The sequence below is a fragment of the Oncorhynchus nerka genome, linkage group LG7 (assembly GCF_034236695.1).
Source record: "Oncorhynchus nerka isolate Pitt River linkage group LG7, Oner_Uvic_2.0, whole genome shotgun sequence".
Classification (NCBI taxonomy): domain Eukaryota; kingdom Metazoa; phylum Chordata; class Actinopteri; order Salmoniformes; family Salmonidae; genus Oncorhynchus; species Oncorhynchus nerka.
This window is the reverse complement of record NC_088402.1, coordinates 26,899,066-26,923,497: the sequence shown is the minus strand read 5'-3', so window position 1 is coordinate 26,923,497 and position 24,432 is coordinate 26,899,066. Positions and strand designations below refer to the sequence as shown.

Genomic DNA, 24,432 nt, shown 5'->3' with positions numbered 1-24,432 from the left:
GGGGCATTGGAAAACCTCCCTGGTCTGTGTTTTAAATTCACTGCTCGACTGAGGGACCTTACAGATAATTGTATGTGTGGGGTACAGAGATGAGGTAGTCATTCAAAAATAATGTTAAACACTATTACACACAGAGTGAGTCCATGCAACTTATTATGTATAAGCAAAATTATACTCCTGAACTTAACAATGCGATTGAATAGTTATTGATTCAAGACATTTCAGCGTTTCATTTTGAATTAATTTGTAAAAAAATATATGTATAAACATAATTCCACTTTGACATTATGGGGTATTGTGTGTAGGCCAGTGACACAAAATAACTACATTTAATCCATTTAAATTCATACTGTAACACAACAAAATGTGGAAAATGTCAAGGGGTGTGAATACTTTCTGAAGGCACTGTATATAGGATGAGCCATGACTATTATGCAGTATGAAGTGGGTAAAACAGTATGTAAACATTATTAAAGTGACTAGTGTTCAATGACAATGTACATAGGGCGGCAGTCTCTAAAGGTGAAGGGTTGAGTACCAGGTGGTTACCTGTAGGTAACAGTGACTAAGGTACTGGGCGGGCTGGCTAGTTGTTACTGTTTAACAGTCTGATGGCCTGGAGATAGAATCTCACCCTAAACAAATCCTGCAGAGAGTAGGCTAGTTAAAGTAGACTTATGATATTCTTGTAGTTGTCTTTATAGGGTCTTCAGTAGGCCTTTCAAATGACTATTGGTTAGGCTACACACTGACCAAATCCGAATTAGTTTATTCTGCAACCTAACATTTGTATTTGAGAGAATCAGATCAACAATCAACACATGCATTAATTCGTGTCCTAACATGATATCCAAAACACTGTGTATATGCAATATTCATGTTTACCTTGTAGGCCAATCTGCACAGTGCACACTGATTTAAAAAGGCACAAATCGCTGTCATACCCATGAATGATTCACAGACACTGCAGTTGTCACGGGTCAACCCGATCGCCCGTCCTCTGTCTGCACGTTTCCGAAGTCTCTCGGAGATTCACCGAACATAGACCCATCCCTTCCCGAATCCCGTGCCCCCCCTCCACAACGACTCTCCTTTCGACTCGGAGGAGGAACCCGGCGGCCGCCCAGCTGTGCATTTGTAGCTATTACCCAAGATGGAGGTTTGCTGATGGCAGTAGCATCTAGGAGCGATCCTACCCGCCCCTGTGTCTTGGCCGACGCTTTCCGAAAGCGAACAGATTTTTTATATTGATAACGTTGGCAGGAATTACCCCACCGCATTGGGAATTTAGTTGGGCCACCATCATGAGCTCTGGGGACGGCGCGGAGGAGACGTCAAAGGACGCGGCCGATATAGCGGCGTTCTTTAAATCTGGTAAGCCCGAAAACGAACACGCCTGGGACAGCAAAAGAGCCGCTCCTTCAAGTCGAGATGGAGGGACATTGTTCCCGATTGAGCACTGTATTTTCGGTATCGGCGTGTAGGGGGGGGTTCAACGAAACATTCTCCCAGGTGTTGTTGCTCATTTGTAGAAGCTATAATGGTTCGGAAGAACAGTGGCTGTTATGCAGATTTAATGGTGTGAGAGATGTCGTGCATTTGTTACACACTCATTATAATGTAACTAACCATGTCATCCAGGTAGGAGAACTCGCGACTCCGGTAGCAGCCCCACTCCCCACAGTCGACAGACACATGCCAACTCACGTTTGATTAGCTTTATAACCGACTGCACACCGAAATTAGCTAACTAACCATCGTGCTTACGTTTGACGTATGCAAAGAAAACACATTGAATACATAGCTAAGATATTTACTACAATTTACCTATATAAAAATAGCTAAATCACAACGACAGGTGCGCGAGCGATCAAACTAGCTAGCCAGCTAATTAGATAGCCAATGGAATGGGACATCAAACAGCTCACTGTCGGATTGCTAGCTAATTCTAGATAGATTTAATGGAAACAGCTCAACGCTAGAGTTGATTGTTAAGTAAAACATGTAACGTACTAATCGTTTCCGTGCTGTTAAAATAGGACACAATCCGAGCGTGCTAGCTATGTAAACAATACCGTGGCGTGGCATGCATTCTTGCTCTCTGGACTGTGGCTAGGTCAGCTAGCTAGATGGCTAGCTGCAAGGTTCCCCTATGGCCCCAAGGCATATGATGCATGCACTTGATTGTGGTTTACTTTACGATACATAAATCAGTTCAGATGAGACTATTTTCTAAATTAGTAACGTTAGTGACTGCACAATCTGTGAATGCAAAAGATGATCATAGCAATTTTATCGGCTAACGTTAGTCATGCTAGCTAGCTGGCTGAGCGATGTGCAATCATTATTTCTGGGCCTATCCTGATTCAATAGATGTATAACATTACTATCTCGTTAACTCGTACGTGGATATGGAGGCTCCCAGTCTGACATTCTTCCATTTCTATTCCATTATCCCATTTCTTAATTCGAGACTTCAGTCGATGATTTCTGTGCCTTGATTAAATGAGCTAATTTTGACTCGAGGATATCATCAGATGTAGGTAGCAATGTTTTATTCCTAGTATGATTTTGATACAACAGTCATATGCTGAAAATGTAAATAGAACTTAGTTCTTATCATTATAGCTGGATAGTTTTGTGGATAGGGTTCAATCTATTGGTGGTGCATAGGTGCTAAACCCCCATTGTCAAATCAATTAATTAACCAATCAAATGGTGGCAATTGGGTTGATTGGAGGGTGACATTAACCCCGTGTGTGTGTGTGTGTTTGACGGCTTCACTGGTCAGTCTCAACCTCGTTGAAGGAGAAAATGAGAGGAAGCAACTGTAGACTGTTGAGATGTAGCCTTTGACTCCACTCTGGCTGTATCTATTGATAATAACCCACATGAGAAGTGCTGCATGTGCATTATGGCTGCAGTTAGTTCTTCTGTGATGATGGCTCCAGTCATCTTGCTCTGAGTGAAACCTCTTAAACACTCAAATTCAAATCTCTACCTCGAAGCCAGTTCCATTGCTTTTATCATTCTTCCTCTCTAATAGGGGACTTATTTATACATGAGAAAACCAGGAGTAGTCCGGGCCTCATAGGGTAAGATTGGATTGCCCTCGTAATAGACAGTCCCAGTCTACAACCACATCCCATTTAAACCACTAGACTAACCCTTAACCAATATCCAAACATTTACCCAAACCCTTCCTCCTATTTTTTTCTCAGTTGTAGTAACTTCCTTATTGGTTATAATGTTTATTTGGGATCATGTTCCTTTGGCTTTTCCTCTGTCCCATGTGTTTTGGCTCTCTCCAGTAGAAGTTACCTGTAGGCACAGATCTAAGATCAGCTTACCTTCCCTAAAGCTTTCCCCAACTTTTAGAGGACAAAACTCTAAACCGACCATATATCAGTCTCTGGTTTCATCCTTTGTAGCTGGATTGTTCTGGGTTATTATTATGGGGTGTCATTGCAGTGTTTTGACACCCTTGTGAGAATGCTTGGTAACCAGCAGAGCTGTGCCCTGTTATCACTGCAGGCAACAAAGCTCTGATTGACAGCTGAGCTCAGGTTGAGTTGTGCGTCTCTGTAGGTCTGTTTGTGTGCATGCACATTGGAGCTGGAGTAGACTCAAGCCATCTCACTCTACAGTCCTCTCTGCAATCATCTCTGTTATCAAAAAGCTCTGTCTCACTGCAGAATTAGGCATTCTCCAAACATCACATTTCAATTTCAGAATGTTTTTGTTGCTTCTGCTGCTCTATCGTTCCCTTTCTCCAAACATCAAATTGAAGTTAAGGGTTAAGTTTAGACACGCATTCTGAATAAGGTTTGTGATCATCATCATGATCTCCTACCTCGGCCAACAGCTCCGGCCCCCCCGCAGCTCCTCGCCCAAGCCTCTCCAGGTTCTCCTTTACCCAAATCCAGATAGCAGATGTTCTGAAAGAGCTGCAAAACCTGGACCCGTATAAATCAGCTGGGCTTGACAATCTGGACCCTCTATTTCTGAAACTCTCCGCTGCCATTGTCGCAACCCCTATTACCAGCCTGTTCAACCTCTCTTTCATATCGTCTGAGATCCCCAAGGATTGGAAAGCTGCCGCAGTCATCCCCCTCTTCAAAGGGGGAGACACCCTGGATCCAAACTGTTACAGACCTATATCCATTCTGCCCTGCCTATCTAAGGTCTTCGAAAGCCAAGTCAACAAACAGGTCACTGACCATCTCGAATCCCACCGTACCTTCTCCGCTATGCAATCTGGTTTCCGAGCCGGTCACGGGTGCACCTCAGCCACACTCAAGGTACTAAATGACATCATAACCGCCATCGATAAAAGACAGTACTGTGCAGCCGTCTTCATCGACCTTGCCAAGGCTTTCGACTCTGTCAATCACCATATTCTTATCGGCAGACTCAGTAGCCTCGGCTTTTCGGATGACTGCCTTGCCTGGTTCACCAATTACTTTGCAGACAGAGTTCAGTGTGTCAAATCGGAGGGCATGTTGTCCGGTCCTCTGGCAGTCTCTATGGGGGTGCCACAGGGTTCAATTCTCGGGCCGACTCTTTTCTCTGTGTATATCAATGATGCATCACCACACTGGATGGTTCCGACCTTGAATATGTGGACACCTATAAGTACCTAGGTGTCTGGCTAGACTGCAAACTCTCCTTCCAGACCCATATCAAACATCTCCAATCGAAAATCAAATCAAGAGTCGGCTTTCTATTCCGCAACAAAGCCTCCTTCACTCACGCTGCCAAGCTTACCCTAGTAAAACTGACTATCCTACCGATCCTCGACTTCGGCGACGTCATCTACAAAATGGCTTCCAACACTCTTCTCAGCAAACTGGATGCAGTTTATCACAGTGCCATCCGTTTTGTCACTAAAGCACCTTATACTACCCACCACTGCGACTTGTATGCTCTAGTCGGCTGGCCCTCGCTACATATTCGTCGCCAGACCCACTGGCTCCAGGTCATCTACAAGGCCATGCTAGGCAAAGCTCCGCCTTATCTCAGCTCACTGGTCACGATGGCAACACCCATCCGTAGCACGCGTTCCAGCAGGTGTATCTCATTGAGCATCCCCAAAGCCAACACCTCATTCGACCGCCTTTCGTTCCAGTACTCTGCTGCCTGTGACTGGAGCAATTGCAAAAATCGCTGAAGTTGGAGACTTTTATCTCCCTCACCAACTTCAAACATCAGCTATCTGAGCAGCTAACCGATCGCTGCAGCTGTACATAATCTATTGGTAAATAGCACACCCATTTTCACCTACCTCATCCCCACAGTTTTTATTTATTTACTTTTCTGCTCTTTTGCACACAAATATCTCTACCTGTACATGATCATCTGATCATTTATCACTCCAGTGTTAATCTGCAATATTGTAATTATTCGCCTACCTCCTCATGCCTTTTGCACACATTGTATATAGACTCCCCTTTTTTTTCTCTACTGTGTTATTGACTTGTTAATTGTTTACTCCATGTGTAACTCTGTGTTGTCTGTTCACTCTGCTATGCTTTATCTTGGCCAGGTCGCAGTTGCAAATGAGAACCTGTTCTCAACTAGCCTACCTGGTTAAATAAAGGTGAAATAAAAAAATAAAAAAATAAAATCATAAAATAAAAAATATGCCAATCCAGAATCATGGGATTACGCCCATCTGGCACCCCAGTCCACCCCATCTGGCACACCAGTCCACACCAGTCCAGCCCATCTGGCACCCCAGTCTAGCCCATCTGGCACCCCAGTCCACGCCATTGCAAAACCCAGGGCTACTTGATGGTAATGGAACTCACTATTGCTCCCCAGTGGCCAGTTTTGAAGGCATTTCCCAACGTCCTAAGGACATGGATAGATAGACCAGGCCCCTAGTGTCCGGTCTGAAGCGTGAAGTCACAAGCTCTGCTGGTCGGCTACTGCGTCGCAACCTACCGGTTGCCAAAAGCTCTGGTCTGCCCTAGAAAGCCTATGTAAATTGCGATCGCCAGAAACGCTCTCCCCAAAAAATGTTGACGTCCATTTTGGACTCTAAAATGAGTTTCTTAGGATCCTGTTCGATCCCCATGGTGAACTATTTTAAAGTTCGCTACAAATCGAGATGTAGAATTAAATAGTGATCCATTCTTACAACTACATTTGTCGTCACACAGGAGCACGTGCTGACACAGACCAATCACGGGCCGGCTATCTGAGTTAATAATAATAGGCATAGACTCTAGCTTTCTCCCTCCACGATCAACGTTGCTGTATACTATAGGCTAGACTATATTGTTAGTTTGAGGGTTTATACTCCGTTGTTTTCCCTCTCACTTTCCCCTGTATAACACCTCCTAGCCATGTTAGAACACGTACAGATTTAGCACCTACCTGCCTAGCCATATTTTCCTCCTCGGTTTGTCTCGTTCTCTCATTCTGTCTCTCTTGTCTTACTCTTGTTCTGTCGCTCATTTCTGTTTGAACCCCTCTCTTCCTTTCACTCTCTCTCTCATTCTCTCTCTTATCGCCCCTCTCTTCCTTTCACTCTCTCTCATTCTCTCTCTTATCGCCCCTCTCTTCCTTTCACTCTCTCTCATTCTCTCTCTTATCGCCCCTCTCTTCCTTTCACTCTCTCTCATCCTCTCTCTTATTGCCCCTCTCTTCCTTTCACTCTCTCTCATCCTCTCTCTTATTGCCCCTCTCTTCCTTTCACTCTCTCTCATCCTCTCTCTTATTGCCCATCTCTTCCTTTCACTCTCTCTCATTCTCTCTCTTATCGCCCCTCTCTTCCTTTCACTCTCTCTTTCTCTCTCTTATCGCCCCTCTCTTCCTTTCACTCTCTCTCATCTTCTCTCTTATCGCCCCTCTCTTCCTTTCACTCTCTCTCTTATCGCCCCTCTCTTCCTTTCACTCTCTCTCATTCTCTCTCTTATCGCCCCTCTTCCTTTCTCTCTCTCTCTCATCTTCTCTCTTATCGCCCCTCTCTTCCTTTCACTCTCTCTCACTCTCTCTCTTATCGCCCCTCTTCCTTTCACTCTCTCTCTCTCTCATCCTCTCTCTTATCGCCCCTCTCTTCCTTTCACTCTCTCTCATCTTCTCGCTTATCGCCCCTCTCTTCCTTTCACTCTCTCTCATTCTCTCTCTTATCGCCCCTCTCTTCCTTTCACTCTCTCTCTCTCATCTTCTCTCTTATCGCCCCTCTCTTCCTTTCACTCTCTCTCTTATCGCCCCTCTCTTCCTTTCACTCTCTCTCTCATCTTCTCTCTTATCGCCCCTCTCTTCCTTTCATTCTCTCTCTTATCGCCCCTCTCTTCCTTTCACTCTCTCATCTTCTCGCTTATCGCCCCTCTCTTCCTTTCACTCTCTCTCATTCTCTCTCTTATCGCCCCTCTCTTCCTTTCACTCTCTCTCATTCTTTCTCTTATCGCCCCTCTCTTCCTTTCACTCTCTTCCTTTCACTCTCTCTCACTCTCTCTCTTATCGCCCCTCTCTTCCTTACACTCTCTCTCTCTCATCCTCTCTCTTATCGCCCCTCTCTTCCTTTCACTCTCTCTCTCTCTCTCTCTTATCGCCCCTCTCTTCCTTTCTCTCTCTCTCTCTCTCTCTTATCGCCCCTCTCTTCCTTTCACTCTCTCTCATCTTCTCTCTTATCGCCCCTCTCTTCCTTTCACTCTCGCTCTCTCTCTCTCTCATCTTCTCTCTTCCTTTCACTCTCTCTCATTCTCTCTCTTATCGCCCCTCTCTTCCTTTCACTCTCTCTCTCTCATCTTCTCTCTTATCGCCCCTCTCTTCCTTTCACTCTCTCTCTTATCGCCCCTCTCTTCCTTTCACTCTCTCTCTCATCTTCTCTCTTATCGCCCCTCTCTTCCTTTCATTCTCTCTCTTATCGCCCCTCTCTTCCTTTCACTCTCTCTCATTCTCTCTTATCGCCCCTCTCTTCCTTTCACTCTCTCTCATTCTCTCTTATCGCCCCTCTCTTCCTTTCACTCTCTCTCTCTCTCTTATCGGCCATCTCTTCCTTTCACTCTCTCTCATCTTCTCTCTTATCGCCCCTCTCTTCCTTTCACTCTCTCTCATTCTCTCTCTTATCGCCCCTCTCTTCCTTTCACTCTCTCTCATTCTCTCTCTTATCGCCCATCTCTTCCTTTCACTCTCTCTCTCTCTCTCATCTTCTCTCTTATCGCCCCTCTCTTCCTTTCACTCTCTCTCTCTCTCTCATCTTCTCTCTTATCGCCCCTCTTTTCCTTTCACTCTCTCTCATCCTCTCTCTTATTGCCCCTCTCTTCCTTTCACTCTCTCTCATTCTCTCTCTTATCGCCCATCTCTTCCTTTCACTCTCTCTCATCCTCTCTCTTATCGCCCCTCTCTTCCTTTCACTCTCTCTCATCCTCTCTTATCGCCCCTCTCTTCCTTTCACTCTCTCTCATCCTCTCTCTTATCGCCCCTCTCTTCCTTTCACTCTCTCTCATCCTCTCTCTTATCGCCCCTCTCTTCCTTTCACTCTCTCTCATCCTCTCTCTTATCGCCCCTCTCTTCCTTTCACTCTCTCTCATTCTCTCTCTTATCGCCCCTCTCTTCCTTTCACTCTCTCTCATTCTCTCTCTTATCGCCCCTCTCTTCCTTTCACTCTCTCTCATTCTCTCTCTTATCGCCCCTCTCTTCCTTTCACTCTCTCTCATTCTCTCTCTTATCGCCCCTCTCTTCCTTTCACTCTCTCTCATTCTCTCTCTTATCGCCCCTCTCTTCCTTTCTCTCTCTCTCTCTCTCATCTTCTCTCTTATTGCCCATCTCTTCCTTTCACTCTCTCTCATTCTCTCTTATCGCCCCTCTCTTCCTTTTACTCTCTCTCTCTCTCTCATCTTCTCTCTTATCGCCCATATCTTCCTTTCACTCTCTCTCATCTTCTCTCTTATCGCCCCTCTCTTCCTTTCACTCTCTCTCATCTTCTCTCTTATCGCCCCTCTTCCTTTCACTCTCTCTCTCTCTCATCTTCTCTCTTATTGCCCATCTCTTCCTTTCACTCTCTCTCATTCTCTCTTATCGCCCCTCTCTTCCTTTCACTCTCTCTCTCTCTCTCTCATCTTCTCTCTTATCGCCCATCTCTTCCTTTCACTCTCTCCCATCTTCTCTCTTATCGCCCCTCTCTTCCTTTCACTCTCTCTCATTCTCTCTCTTATCGCCCCTCTCTTCCTTTCACTCTCTCTCATCCTCTCTCTTATTGCCCCTCTCTTCCTTTCACTCTCTCTCTTATCGCCCCTCTCTTCCTTTCACTCTCTCTCATTCTCTCTCTTATCGCCCCTCTCTTCCTTTCTCTCTCTCTCTCTCTCTCTCTCTCTCTCTCTCTCTCTCTCTCTCTCTTATCGCCCCTCTCTTCCTTTCACTCTCTCTCTCTCATCTTCTCTCTTATTGCCCATCTCTTCCTTTCACTCTCTCTCATTCTCTCTTATCGCCCCTCTCTTCCTTTCACTCTCTCTCTTATCGCCCCTCTCTTCCTTTCACTCTCTCTCTTATCGCCCCTCTCTTCCTTTCACTCTCTCTCATTCTCTCTCTTATCGCCCATCTCTTCCTTTCACTCTCTCTCATTCTCTCTTATCGCCCCTCTCTTCCTTTCACTCTCTCTCTCTCTCTCTCTCTCTTATCTTCTCTCTCATCGCCCCTCTCTTCCTTTCACTCTCTCTCTCATCTTCTCCCTTATCGCACATCTCTTCCTTTCACTCTCTCTCATCTTCTCTCTTATCGCCCCTCTCTTCCTTTCACTCTCTCTCATTCTCTCTCTTATCGCCCCTCTCTTCCTTTCACTCTCTCTCATTCTCTCTCTTATCGCCCCTCTCTTCCTTTCACTCTCTCTCATTCTCTCTCTTATCGCCCCTCTCTTCCTTTCACTCTCTCTCATCCTCTCTCTTATTGCCCCTCTCTTCCTTTCACTCTCTCTCATTCTCTCTCTTATCGCCCATCTCTTCCTTTCACTCTCTCTCTCATCTTCTCTCTTATCGCCCCTCTCTTCCTTTCACTCTCTCTCTCTCTCTCATCTTCTCTCTTATCGCCCCTCTCTTCCTTTCACTCTCTCTCATCTTCTCTCTTATCGCCCCTCTCTTCCTTTCACTCTCTCTCATTCTCTCTCTTATCGCCCATCTCTTCCTTTCACTCTCTCTCATTCTCTCTCTTATCGCCCATCTCTTCCTTTCACTCCCTCTCATCCTCTCTCTTATCGCCCCTCTCTTCCTTTCACTCTCTCTCATCCTCTCTTATCGCCCCTCTCTTCCTTTCACTCTCTCTCATCCTCTCTCTTATCGCCCCTCTCCTCCTTTCACTCTCTCTCATCCTCTCTTATCGCCCCTCTCTTCCTTTCACTCTCTCTCATTCTCTCTTATCGCCCCTCTCTTCCTTTCACTCTCTCTCTCTCTCTCTCTCTCTCTCTCATCTTCTCTCTTATCGCCCCTCTCTTCCTTTCACTCTCTCTCATCTTCTCTCTTATCGCCCCTCTCTTCCTTTCACTCTCTCTCATCCTCTCTCTTATCGCCCCTCTCTTCCTTTCACTCTCTCTCATCCTCTCTCTTATCGCCCCTCTCTTCCTTTCACTCTCTCTCATCCTCTCTCTTATCGCCCCTCTCTTCCTTTCACTCTCTCTCATCCTCTCTCTTATCGCCCCTCTCTTCCTTTCACTCTCTCTCATCCTCTCTCTTATCGCCCCTCTCTTCCTTTCACTCTCTCTCATCCTCTCTCTTATCGCCCCTCTCTTCCTTTCACTCTCTCTCATTCTCTCTTATCGCCCCTCTCTTCCTTTCACTCTCTCTCATTCTCTCTCTTATCGCCCCTCTCTTCCTTTCACTCTCTCTCTTATCGCCCCTCTCTTCTTTTCACTCTCTCTCATTCTCTCTCTTATCGCACCTCTCTTCCTTTCACTCTCTCTCATTCTCTCTCTTATCGCACCTCTCTTCCTTTCACTCTCTCTCATTCTCTCTCTTATCGCCCCTCTCTTCCTTTCACTCTCTCTCATTCTCTCTCTTATCGCCCCTCTCTTCCTGTCACTCTCTCATTCTCTCTCATCTCCCTCTCTTCCTTTCACTCTCTCTCTCTCATCTTCTCTCTTATCGCCTCTCTCTCTCTCTCTCTCATCTTCTCTCTTATCGCCCCTCTCTTCCTTTTCTCTCTCTCATTCTCTCTCTTATCGCCCCTCTCTTCCTTTCTCTCTCTCTCTCATCTTCTCTTATCTTCACTCTCTCTCATTCTCTCTTATCGCCCCTCTCTTCCTTTCACTCTCGCGCTCTCTCTCTCTCTTATCGCCCCTCTCTTCCTTTCACTCTCGCGCTCTCTCTCTCTCTCATCTTCTCTCTTCCTTTCACTCTCTCTCATTCTCTCTCTTATCGCCCCTCTCTTCCTTTCACTCTCTCTCATTCTCTCTCTTATCGCCCCTCTCTTCCTTTCACTCTCTCTCATTCTCTCTCTTATCGCCCCTCTCTTCCTTTCACTCTCTCTCATTCTCTCTCTTATCGCCCCTCTCTTCCTTTCACTCTCTCTCATTCTCTCTCTTATCGCCCCTCTCTTCCTTTCACTCTCTCTCATTCTCTCTCTTATCGCCCCTCTCTTCCTTTCACTCTCTCTCATTCTCTCTCTTATCGCCCCTCTCTTCCTTTCTCTCTCTCTCTCATCTTCTCTCTTATCGCCCCTCTCTCTTCCTTTCACTCTCTCTCATTCTCTCTTATCGCCCCTCTCTTCCTTTCACACTCTCTCTCTTATCGCCCCTCTCTTCCTTTCACTCTCTCTCTTATCGCCCCTCTCTTCCTTTCACTCTCTCTTTCTCTCTCTTATCGCCCCTCTCTTCCTGTCACTCTCTCTCATTCTCTCTCTTATCGCCCCTCTCTTCCTGTCACTCTCTCTCTCTCTCTCTCTCTCTCTCTCTCTCATCTTCTCTCTTATCGCCTCTCTCTCTCTCTCTCTCATCTTCTCTCTTATCGCCCCTCTCTCTTCCTTTCACTCTCTCTCATTCTCTCTTATCGCCCCTCTCTTCCTTTCACTCTCTCTCTCTCTCTCATCTTCTCTCTTATCGCCCCTCTCTTCCTTTCACTCTCTCTCATTCTCTCTCTTATCGCCCATCTCTTCCTTTCACTCTCTCTCTCTCTCTCATCTTCTCTCTTATCGCCCCTCTCTTCCTTTCACTCTCTCTCTTATCGCCCCTCTCTTCCTTTCACTCTCTCTCTCTCTTATCGCCCCTCTCTTCCTTTCACTCTCTCTCTCTCTCTCTTATCGCCCCTCTCTTCCTTTCACTCTCTCTCTCTCTCTCTTATCGCCCCTCTCTTCCTTTCACTCTCTCTCTCTCTCTCTTATCGCCCCTCTCTTCCTTTCACTCTCTCTCATTCTCTCTCTTATCGCCCCTCTCTTCCTTTCACTCTCTCTCATTCTCTCTCTTATCGCCCCTCTCTTCCTTTCACTCTCTCTCATTCTCTCTCTTATCGCCCCTCTCTTCCTTTCACTCTCTCTCATCCTCTCTCTTATTGCCCCTCTCTTCCTTTCACTCTCTCTCATTCTCTCTCTTATCGCCCATCTCTTCCTTTCACTCTCTCTCTCATCTTCTCTCTTATCGCCCCTCTCTTCCTTTCACTCTCTCTCTCTCTCATCTTCTCTCTTATCGCCCCTCTCTTCCTTTCACTCTCTCTCATTCTCTCTCTTATCGCCCATCTCTTCCTTTCACTCTCTCTCATTCTCTCTCTTATCGCCCATCTCTTCCTTTCACTCCCTCTCATCCTCTCTCTTATCGCCCCTCTCTTCCTTTCACTCTCTCTCATCCTCTCTTATCGCCCCTCTCTTCCTTTCACTCTCTCTCATCCTCTCTCTTATCGCCCCTCTCCTCCTTTCACTCTCTCTCATCCTCTCTTATCGCCCCTCTCTTCCTTTCACTCTCTCTCATTCTCTCTTATCGCCCCTCTCTTCCTTTCACTCTCTCTCTCTCTCTCTCTCTCTCTCTCTCATCTTCTCTCTTATCGCCCCTCTCTTCCTTTCACTCTCTCTCATCTTCTCTCTTATCGCCCCTCTCTTCCTTTCACTCTCTCTCATCCTCTCTCTTATCGCCCCTCTCTTCCTTTCACTCTCTCTCATCCTCTCTCTTATCGCCCCTCTCTTCCTTTCACTCTCTCTCATCCTCTCTCTTATCGCCCCTCTCTTCCTTTCACTCTCTCTCATCCTCTCTCTTATCGCCCCTCTCTTCCTTTCACTCTCTCTCATCCTCTCTCTTATCGCCCCTCTCTTCCTTTCACTCTCTCTCATCCTCTCTCTTATCGCCCCTCTCTTCCTTTCACTCTCTCTCATTCTCTCTTATCGCCCCTCTCTTCCTTTCACTCTCTCTCATTCTCTCTCTTATCGCCCCTCTCTTCCTTTCACTCTCTCTCATTCTCTCTCTTATCGCCCCTCTCTTCCTTTCACTCTCTCTCTTATCGCCCCTCTCTTCTTTTCACTCTCTCTCATTCTCTCTCTTATCGCACCTCTCTTCCTTTCACTCTCTCTCATTCTCTCTCTTATCGCACCTCTCTTCCTTTCACTCTCTCTCATTCTCTCTCTTATCGCACCTCTCTTCCTTTCACTCTCTCTCATTCTCTCTCTTATCGCCCCTCTCTTCCTTTCACTCTCTCTCATTCTCTCTCTTATCGCCCCTCTCTTCCTGTCACTCTCTCATTCTCTCTCATCTCCCCTCTCTTCCTTTCACTCTCTCTCTCTCATCTTCTCTCTTATCGCCTCTCTCTCTCTCTCTCTCATCTTCTCTCTTATCGCCCCTCTCTTCCTTTCACTCTCTCTCATTCTCTCTCTTATCGCCCCTCTCTTCCTTTCTCTCTCTCTCTCATCTTCTCTTATCTTCACTCTCTCTCATTCTCTCTTATCGCCCCTCTCTTCCTTTCACTCTCGCGCTCTCTCTCTCTCTTATCGCCCCTCTCTTCCTTTCACTCTCTCTCTCTCTCTCTCTCATCTTCTCTCTTCCTTTCACTCTCTCTCATTCTCTCTCTTATCGCCCCTCTCTTCCTTTCACTCTCTCTCATTCTCTCTCTTATCGCCCCTCTCTTCCTTTCACTCTCTCTCATTCTCTCTCTTATCGCCCCTCTCTTCCTTTCACTCTCTCTCATTCTCTCTCTTATCGCCCCTCTCTTCCTTTCACTCTCTCTCATTCTCTCTCTTATCGCCCCTCTCTTCCTTTCACTCTCTCTCATTCTCTCTCTTATCGCCCCTCTCTCTTCCTTTCACTCTCTCTCATTCTCTCTTATCGCCCCTCTCTTCCTTTCACTCTCTCTCATTCTCTCTTATCGCCCCTCTCTTCCTTTCACTCTCTCTCTTATCGCCCCTCTCTTCCTTTCACTCTCTCTTTCTCTCTCTTATCGCCCCTCTCTTCCTGTCACTCTCTCTCATTCTCTCTCTTATCGCCCCTCTCTTCCTGTCACTCTCTCTCTCTCTCTCTCTCTCTCTCTCTCTCTCTCATCTTCTCTCTTATCGCCTCTCTCTCTCTCTCATCTTCTCTCTTATCGCCCCTCTCTCTTCCTTTCACTCTCTCTCATTCTCTCTTATCGCCCCTCTCTTCCTTTCACTCTCTCTCTCTCTCTCATCTTCTCTCTTATCGCCCCTCTCTTCCTTTCACTCTCTCTCATTCTCTCTCTTATCGCCCATCTCTTCCTTTCACTCTCTCTCTCTCTCTCATCTTCTCTTATCGCCCCTCTCTTCCTTTCACTCTCTCTCTTATCGCCCTCTCTCTTCCTTTCACTCTCTCTCTCTCTTATCGCCCCTCTCTTCCTTTCACTCTCTCTCTCTCTCTCTTATCGCCCCTCTCTTCCTTTCACTCTCTCTCTCTCTCTCTTATCGCCCCTCTCTTCCTTTCACTCTCTCTCTCTCTCTTATCGCCCCTCTCTTCCTTTCACTCTCTCTCTCTCTCTTATCGCCCCTCTCTTCCTTTCACTCTCTCTCATCCTCTCTCTTATCGCCCCTCTCTTCCTTTCACTCTCTCTCTCATTCACTCTCTTATCGCCCCTCTCTTCCTTTCACTCTCTCTCTCATCCTCTTATCGCCCCTCTCTTCCTTTCACTCTCTCTCTCATTCTCTCTCTTATCGCCCCTCTCTTCCTTTCACTCTCTCTCATCCTCTCTCTTATCGCCCCTCTCTTCCTTTCACTCTCTCTCTCATTCACTCTCTTATCGCCCCTCTCTTCCTTTCACTCTCTCTCTCATCCTCTCATCGCCCCTCTCTTCCTTTCACTCTCTCTTATCGCCCCTCTCTTCCTTTCACTCTCTCTCTCATTCACTCTCTTATCGCCCCTCTCTTCCTTTCACTCTCTCTCTCTCATCTTCTCTCTTATCGCCCCTCTCTTCCTTTCACTCTCTCTCTCATCCTCTCTCTTATCGCCCCTCTCTTCCTTTCACTCTCTCTCTTATCGCCCCTCTCTTCCTTTCACTCTCTCTCATCCTCTCTCTTATCGCCCCTCTCTTCCTTTCACTCTCTCTCTCATTCACTCTCTTATCGCCCCTCTCTTCCTTTCACTCTCTCTCTCATCCTCTTATCGCCCCTCTCTTCCTTTCACTCTCTCTCTCATTCTCTCTCTTATCGCCCCTCTCTTCCTTTCACTCTCTCTCATCCTCTCTCTTATCGCCCCTCTCTTCCTTTCACTCTCTCTCTCATTCACTCTCTTATCGCCCCTCTCTTCCTTTCACTCTCTCTCTCATCCTCTCATCGCCCCTCTCTTCCTTTCACTCTCTCTCTCATTCACTCTCTTATCGCCCCTCTCTTCCTTTCACTCTCTCTCTCTCATCTTCTCTCTTATCGCCCCTCTCTTCCTTTCACTCTCTCTCTCATCCTCTCTCTTATCGCCCCTCTCTTCCTTTCACTCTCTCTCTCATCTTCTCTCTTATCGCCCCTCTCTTCCTTTCACTCTCTCTCTCATCCTCTCTCTTATCGCCCCTCTCTTCCTTTCACTCTCTCTCTCATTCACTCTCTTATCGCCCCTCTCTTCCTTTCACTCTCTCTCATCCTCTCTCTTATCGCCCCTCTCTTCCTTTCACTCTCTCTCTCTCATCTTCTCTCTTATCGCCCCTCTCTTCCTTTCACTCTCTCTCTCATCCTCTCTTATCGCCCCTCTCTTCCTTTCACTCTCTCTCTTATCGCCCCTCTCTTCCTTTCACTCTCTCTCTCATTCTCTCTCTTATCGCCCCTCTCTTCCTTTCACTCTCTCTCTCATTCTCTCTCTTATTGCCCCTCTCTTCCTTTCACTCTCTCTCTCATTCACTCTCTTATTGCCCATCTCTTCCTTTCACTCTCTCTCATTCTCTCTCTTATCGCCCCTCTCTTCCTTTTCTTTGTTACAGACATTGTGAGGATCCAGACTTCTGTGTAAAAAAACGCAACTGTCCCAGACTTTTGTTCGTGATCGTTGTACAAGAATGTGTGAAGGAAAATAGTTACTGTTGATCTGTGAATAAATGAGATCAGCACACCTTTTAAACACTGAGCTATATGAGCAAAGCTGCAACCAGGACTATGAGATGTCTCATAACTACATAACTAGGCCTATCCATGGCTATGCCTATAACATGATTATAACATGGCAGGGCGACGATAATACCATTAACTACAGTTGTATAATTCACCAATTACCGCATTTAGCCCATAACACGACTGTAATAAGGTCCTGACATGATTATAACTTAACTATCCTTTCTCTCTCTCTGCCTTTCTCTCTCTTTCTCGTTGTCTCTGTCTTTCTTTCCCCTTTCTCTCGCTTTCTGTCTCTTCCCCATCTCGCTCTTTCCAGCGTGAGACTGAGCCAGAGCTCACATTCTCCCCAAGCCCACACCAATTAACAATCACGCCAGAGAAGTTAGTGAACGAGAAAGAAAGAGTGAAAGTGGGACGACCTCCTTTTGAACACATGGAGGGGCGAGAGAAAGAAGGTCTGTGTGTTTGTGTGTGTGTGTGTGTGTGTGTGTGTGTGTGTGTGTGATACCAGTATGTGTGTGCGATGCTAGTTTAGCACAGTGGTTTCCAACCAGGGGTACTATAGGACCCCTCGGGGTACTTGGCCTATCCACAGGGCTCCTTGAGACGACCAATGAGACCATAGTCTTACTGCTAGAATGCACATGAGGGGGTACTTCAGGGGTACTCCAGCAACATTCAGTTGGTGGTACAATATGAATGATGCTACACAAAAATCTAATGGAATGTATTGGTTGCTTGATTGATAGATTGATGAACAGAGGACTTGAAATACAATGACACCTGCCTGCATGTTAATATCCTCAGAGGAGCCAGACCTGCTTCTGTAGATCATATTGTCTCTTCTTAATCAGGACTGTACACACCCAGTACACATACAGGACTGTACACACCCAGTACACATACAGGACTGTACACACCCAGTACACATACAGGACTGTACACACCCAGTACACATACAGGACTGTACACACCCAGTACACATACAGGACTGTACACACCCAGTACACATACAGGACTGTACACACCCAGTACACATACAGGACTGTACACACCCAGTACACATACAGGACTGTACACACCCAGTACACATACAGGACTGTACACACCCAGTACACATACAGGACTGTACACACCCAGTACACATACAGGACTGTACACACCCAGTACACATACAGGACTGTACACACCCAGTACACATACAGGACTGTACACACCCAGTACACATACAGGACTGTACACACCCAGTACACATACAGGACTGTACACACCCAGTACACATACAGGACTGTACACACCCAGTACACATACAGGACTGTACACACCCAGTACACATACAGGACTGTACACACCCAGTACACATACAGGACTGTACACACCCAGTACACATACAGGACTGTACACACCCAGTACACATACAGGACTGTACACACCCAGTACACATACAGGACTGTACACACCCAGTACACATACAGGACTGTACACACCCAGTACACATACAGGACTGTACACATACAGGACTGTACAGGACTGTACACATACAGGACTATACAGGACTATACACATACAGGCCTGTACACATACAGGACTGTACAGGACTGTACACATACAGGACTGTACAGGACTGTACACATACAGGACTGTACAGGACTGTACACATACAGGACTATACAGGACTGTACACATACAGGACTATACAGGACTATACAGGACTGTACACATACAGGACTGTACACATACAGGACTGTACACATACAGGACTATACAGGACTGTACAGGACTGTACACATACAGGACTATACAGGACTGTACAGGACTGTACACATACAGGACTGTACAGGACTGTACACATACAGGACTGTACAGGACTGTACACATACAGGACTGTACAGGACTGTACACATACAGGACTGTACAGGACTGTACACATACAGGACTATACACATACAGGACTGTACACATACAGGACTATACACATACAGGACTATACAGGACTGTACACATACAGGACTATACAGGACTGTACACATACAGGACTATACAGGACTGTACACATACAGGACTATACAGGACTGTACACATACAGGACTATACAGGACTGTACACATACAGGACTATACACACCCAGTACACATACAGGACTGTACACACCCAGTACACATACAGGACTATACAGGACTGTACACACCCAGTACACATACAGGACTGTACACACCCAGTACACATACAGGACTATACAGGACTGTACACATACAGGGCTATACAGGACTGTACACATACAGGGCTATACAGGACTGTACACATACAGGACTATACAGGACTGTACACATACAGGACTATACAGGACTATACAGGACTGTACACATACAGGACTGTACACATACAGGACTATACAGGACTGTACACATACAGGACTATACAGGACTGTACACATACAGGACTATACAGGACTGTACACATACAGGACTGTACACATACAGGACTATACAGGACTGTACACATACAGGACTATACAGGACTGTACACATACAGGACTATACAGGACTGTACACATACAGGACTGTACACACCCAGTACACATACAGGACTATACAGGACTGTACACATACAGGACTGTACAGGACTGTACACATACAGGACTGTACAGGACTGTACAGGACTGTACACATACAGGACTGTACAGGACTGTACACATACAGGACTGTACAGGACTGTACACATACAGGACTGTACAGGACTGTACACATACAGGACTATACACATACAGGACTGTACACATACAGGACTATACAGGACTGTACACATACAGGACTATACAGGACTGTACACATACAGGACTGTACACATACAGGACTATACACATACAGGACTATACACATACAGGAATATACAGGACTGTACACATACAGGACTGTACAGGACTGTACACATACAGGACTGTACACATACAGGACTATACACATACAGGACTGTACACATACAGGACTATACAGGACTGTACACATACAGGACTATACAGGACTGTACACATACAGGACTGTACACATACAGGACTATACAGGACTGTACACATACAGGACTGTACACATACAGGACTATACAGGACTGTACACATACAGGACTATACACATTCAGGACTGTACACATACAGGACTATACACACCCGGTACACATACAGGACTGTACACACCCGGTACACATACAGGACTGTACACATATAGGACTATACACACCCGGTACACATACAGGACTGTACACATACAGGACTATACAGGACTGTACACATACAGGACTGTACACATACAGGACTATACAGGACTGTACACATACAGGACTATACACATTCAGGACTGTACACATACAGGACTATACACACCCGGTACACATACAGGACTGTACACACCCGGTACACATACAGGACTGTACACATACAGGACTATACACACCCGGTACACATACAGGACTGTACACATATAGGACTATACACACCCGGTACACATACAGGACTGTACACATACAGGACTATACAGGACTATACACATACAGGACTGTACACATACAGGACTATACAGGACTGTACACATACAGGACTATACAGGACTGTACACATACAGGACTGTACACATACAGGACTATACAGGACTGTACACATACAGGACTATACAGGACTGTACACATACAGGACTATACAGGACTGTACACATACAGGACCATACAGGACTGTACACATACAGGACCATACAGGACTGTACACATACAGGACCATACAGGACTGTACACATACAGGACTGTACACATACAGGACTATACACATACAGGACTATACAGGACTATACACATACAGGACTATACAGGACTGTACACATACAGGACTATACAGGACTGTACACATACAGGACTGTACACATACAGGACTGTACAGGACTGTACACATACAGGACTATACAGGACTGTACACATACAGGACTATACAGGACTGTACACATACAGGACTATACAGGACTGTACACATACAGGACTATACACATACAGGACTGTACAGGACTGTACACATACAGGACTGTACAGGACTGTACACATACAGGACTGTACAGGACTGTACACATACAGGACTGTACAGGACTGTACACATACAGGACTATACACATACAGGAATATACAGGACTGTACACATACAGGACTGTACAGGACTGTACACATACAGGACTGTACAGGACTGTACACATACAGGACTATACACATACAGGACTGTACAGGACTGTACACATACAGGACTATACACATACAGGACTGTACACATACAGGACTATACAGGACTGTACACATACAGGACTGTACACATACAGGACTATACAGGACTGTACACATACAGGACTGTACACATACAGGACTATACAGGACTGTACACATACAGGACTGTACACATACAGGACTATACACATACAGGACTGTACACATACAGGACTATACACACCCGGTACACATACAGGACTGTACACACCCGGTACACATACAGGACTGTACACATACAGGACTATACACACCCGGTACACATACAGGACTGTACACATATAGGACTATACACACCCGGTACACATACAGGACTGTACACATACAGGACTATACAGGACTGTACACATACAGGACTATACAGGACTGTACACATACAGGACTATACAGGACTGTACACATACAGGACTATACAGGACTGTACACATACAGGACTATACAGGACTGTACACATACAGGACTATACAGGACTGTACACATACAGGACTATACAGGACTGTACACATACAGGACCATACAGGACTGTACACATACAGGACCATACAGGACTGTACACATACAGGACTGTACAGGACTGTACACATACAGGACTGTACAGGACTGTACACATACAGGACTATACAGGACTGTACACATACAGGACTATACAGGACTGTACACATACAGGACTATACAGGACTATACACATACAGGACTATACACATACAGGACTATACACATACAGGACTATACAGGACTATACACATACAGGACTATACAGGACTGTACACATACAGGACTATACAGGACTGTACACATACAGGACTGTACACATACAGGACTGTACAGGACTGTACACATACAGGACTATACAGGACTGTACACATACAGGACTATACAGGACTGTACACATACAGGACTATACAGGACTGTACACATACAGGACTATACACATACAGGACTGTACAGGACTGTACACATACAGGACTGTACAGGACTGTACACATACAGGACTGTACAGGACTGTACACATACAGGACTATACAGGACTGTACACATACAGGACTGTACAGGACTGTACACATACAGGACTATACAGGACTGTACACATACAGGACTGTACAGGACTGTACACATACAGGACTGTACAGGACTGTACACATACAGGACTGTACAGGACTGTACACATACAGGACTATACAGGACTGTACACATACAGGACTATACACATACAGGACTGTACACATACAGGACTATACAGGACTGTACACATACAGGACTATACAGGACTGTACACATACAGGACTATACACATACAGGACTATACAGGACTATACACATACAGGACTATACAGGACTATACACATACAGGACTGTACAGGACTATACACATACAGGACTGTACAGGACTGTACACATACAGGACTATACAGGACTGTACACATACAGGACTATACAGGACTGTCACATACAGGACTATACAGGACTGTCACATACAGGACTATACAGGACTGTACACATACAGGACTGTACACATACAGGACTGTACACACCCGGTACACATACAGGACTGTACACATACAGGACTATACAGGACTGTACACATACAGGACTATACAGGACTGTACACATACAGGACTATACAGGACTGTACAGGACTATACAGGACTGTACACATACAGGACTATACACATACAGGACTATACAGGACTGTACACATACAGGACTATACAGGACTGTACACATACAGGACTGTACACATACAGGACTATACACATACAGGACTGTACACATACAGGACTGTACACATACAGGACTATACACATACAGGACTATACAGGACTATACACATACAGGACTATACAGGACTGTACACATACAGGACTATACAGGACTGTACACATACAGGACTATACACATACAGGACTATACACATACAGGACTATACAGGACTGTACACATACAGGACTATACAGGACTGTACACATACAGGACTATACAGGACTGTACACATACAGGACTGTACACATACAGGACTATACAGGACTGTACACATACAGGACTGTACACATACAGGACTATACAGGACTGTACACATACAGGACTATACACATACAGGACTATACACATACAGGACTATACACATACAGGACTATACACATACAGGATTATACAGGACTATACACATACAGGACTATACAGGACTGTACACATACAGGACTATACACATACAGGACTATACAGGACTGTACACATACAGGACTATACAGGACTGTACACATACAGGACTGTACACATACATGACTATACAGGACTGTACACATACAGGACTATACACATACAGGACTGTACACATACAGGACTATACACATACAGGACTGTACACATACAGGACTGTACACATACAGGACTATACAGGACTGTACACATACAGGACTATACACATACAGGACTATACAGGACTATACAGGACTGTACACATACAGGACTATACACATACAGGACTGTACACATACAGGACTATACACATACAGGACTATACACATACAGGACTGTACACATACAGGACTATACACATACAGGACTATACACATACAGGACTATACACATACAGGACTGTACACATACAGGACTATACACATACAGGACTGTATACAGGACTATACACATACAGGACTATACAGGACTATACACATACAGGACTATACAGGACTGTACACATACAGGACTATACAGGACTGTACACATACAGGACTATACACATACAGGACTATACAGGACTGTACACATACAGGACTATACACATACAGGACTGTACACATACAGGACTATACAGGACTGTACACATACAGGACTATACAGGACTGTACACATACAGGACTATACAGGACTGTACACATACAGGACTGTACACATACAGGACTATACAGGACTGTACACATACAGGACTATACACATACAGGACTGTACACATACAGGACTATACACATACAGGACTATACACATACAGGACTGTACACATACAGGACTATACAGGACTGTACACATACAGGACTGTACAGGACTGTACACATACAGGACTGTACACATACAGGACTATACAGGACTGTACACATACAGGACTGTACACACCCGGTACACATACAGGACTGTACACACCCGGTACACATACAGGACTGTACACCCTCACACCTTATCAGCTGACCTGTGTCCTTATCTGGGTCCTGGGTGGTGATGCAATTGTGGGTGTTAATGTCTGTAAGCGAGGTCCATAACATAAAAATAGAATGAATAGAACTGGCTTGGAACCTCTAATCCTGGCAATTTGTATTGTGAATTTATGTGTACACTCACAATGGCTGCCTGGTATTGTGATGCTATCATTTCCTTGGTAAAGTAGCATCTTCATTCAAATGATAACTGATGTGGCTGACGCAATGGAATGTGCTTGTTTGTAATGTCAGTTGAGTTGATTCAAAAAAAACTCCCAGCACCGATTGATGGGTCCACTTCCTGCTTAGACTTCCTGCTTTGCCCCTATGGGAACACTCGCTATGGATAAACCTACCAGTCCACCCTTTATGCCATCATTGACTTGAATTGGGACGCCCGTTCTATTCATTCTATTTCTATGGTCCGTATAGCTAGAGGGTAACGTGCAGTGCAGGTATGGGACCGACATCAGTGACACCATGGGAGAAGACTCGCGCGACA

General features: G+C 45.6%; 1 protein-coding gene across 4 annotated transcripts in view; it reads left to right on the top strand.

Moving 5' to 3' along the window:
- Positions 1-979: 979 nt before the first annotated feature.
- Positions 980-24,432, top strand: part of LOC115131778 (triple functional domain protein) — a 158,852-nt gene continuing 135,399 nt past the window's right edge. For 2 of the 4 annotated variants that reach the window (XM_065020368.1, XM_065020367.1), the window contains exon 1: positions 995-1,374. In XM_065020368.1, coding sequence (XP_064876440.1) covers positions 1,305-1,374 — 70 coding nt within the window. In that variant the 5' untranslated portion in view covers positions 995-1,304. Of the gene's footprint in view, positions 1,375-24,432 lie in introns of all 4 variants that reach the window. The other 2 variants (XM_065020370.1, XM_065020369.1) reach the window with 2 other exon arrangements.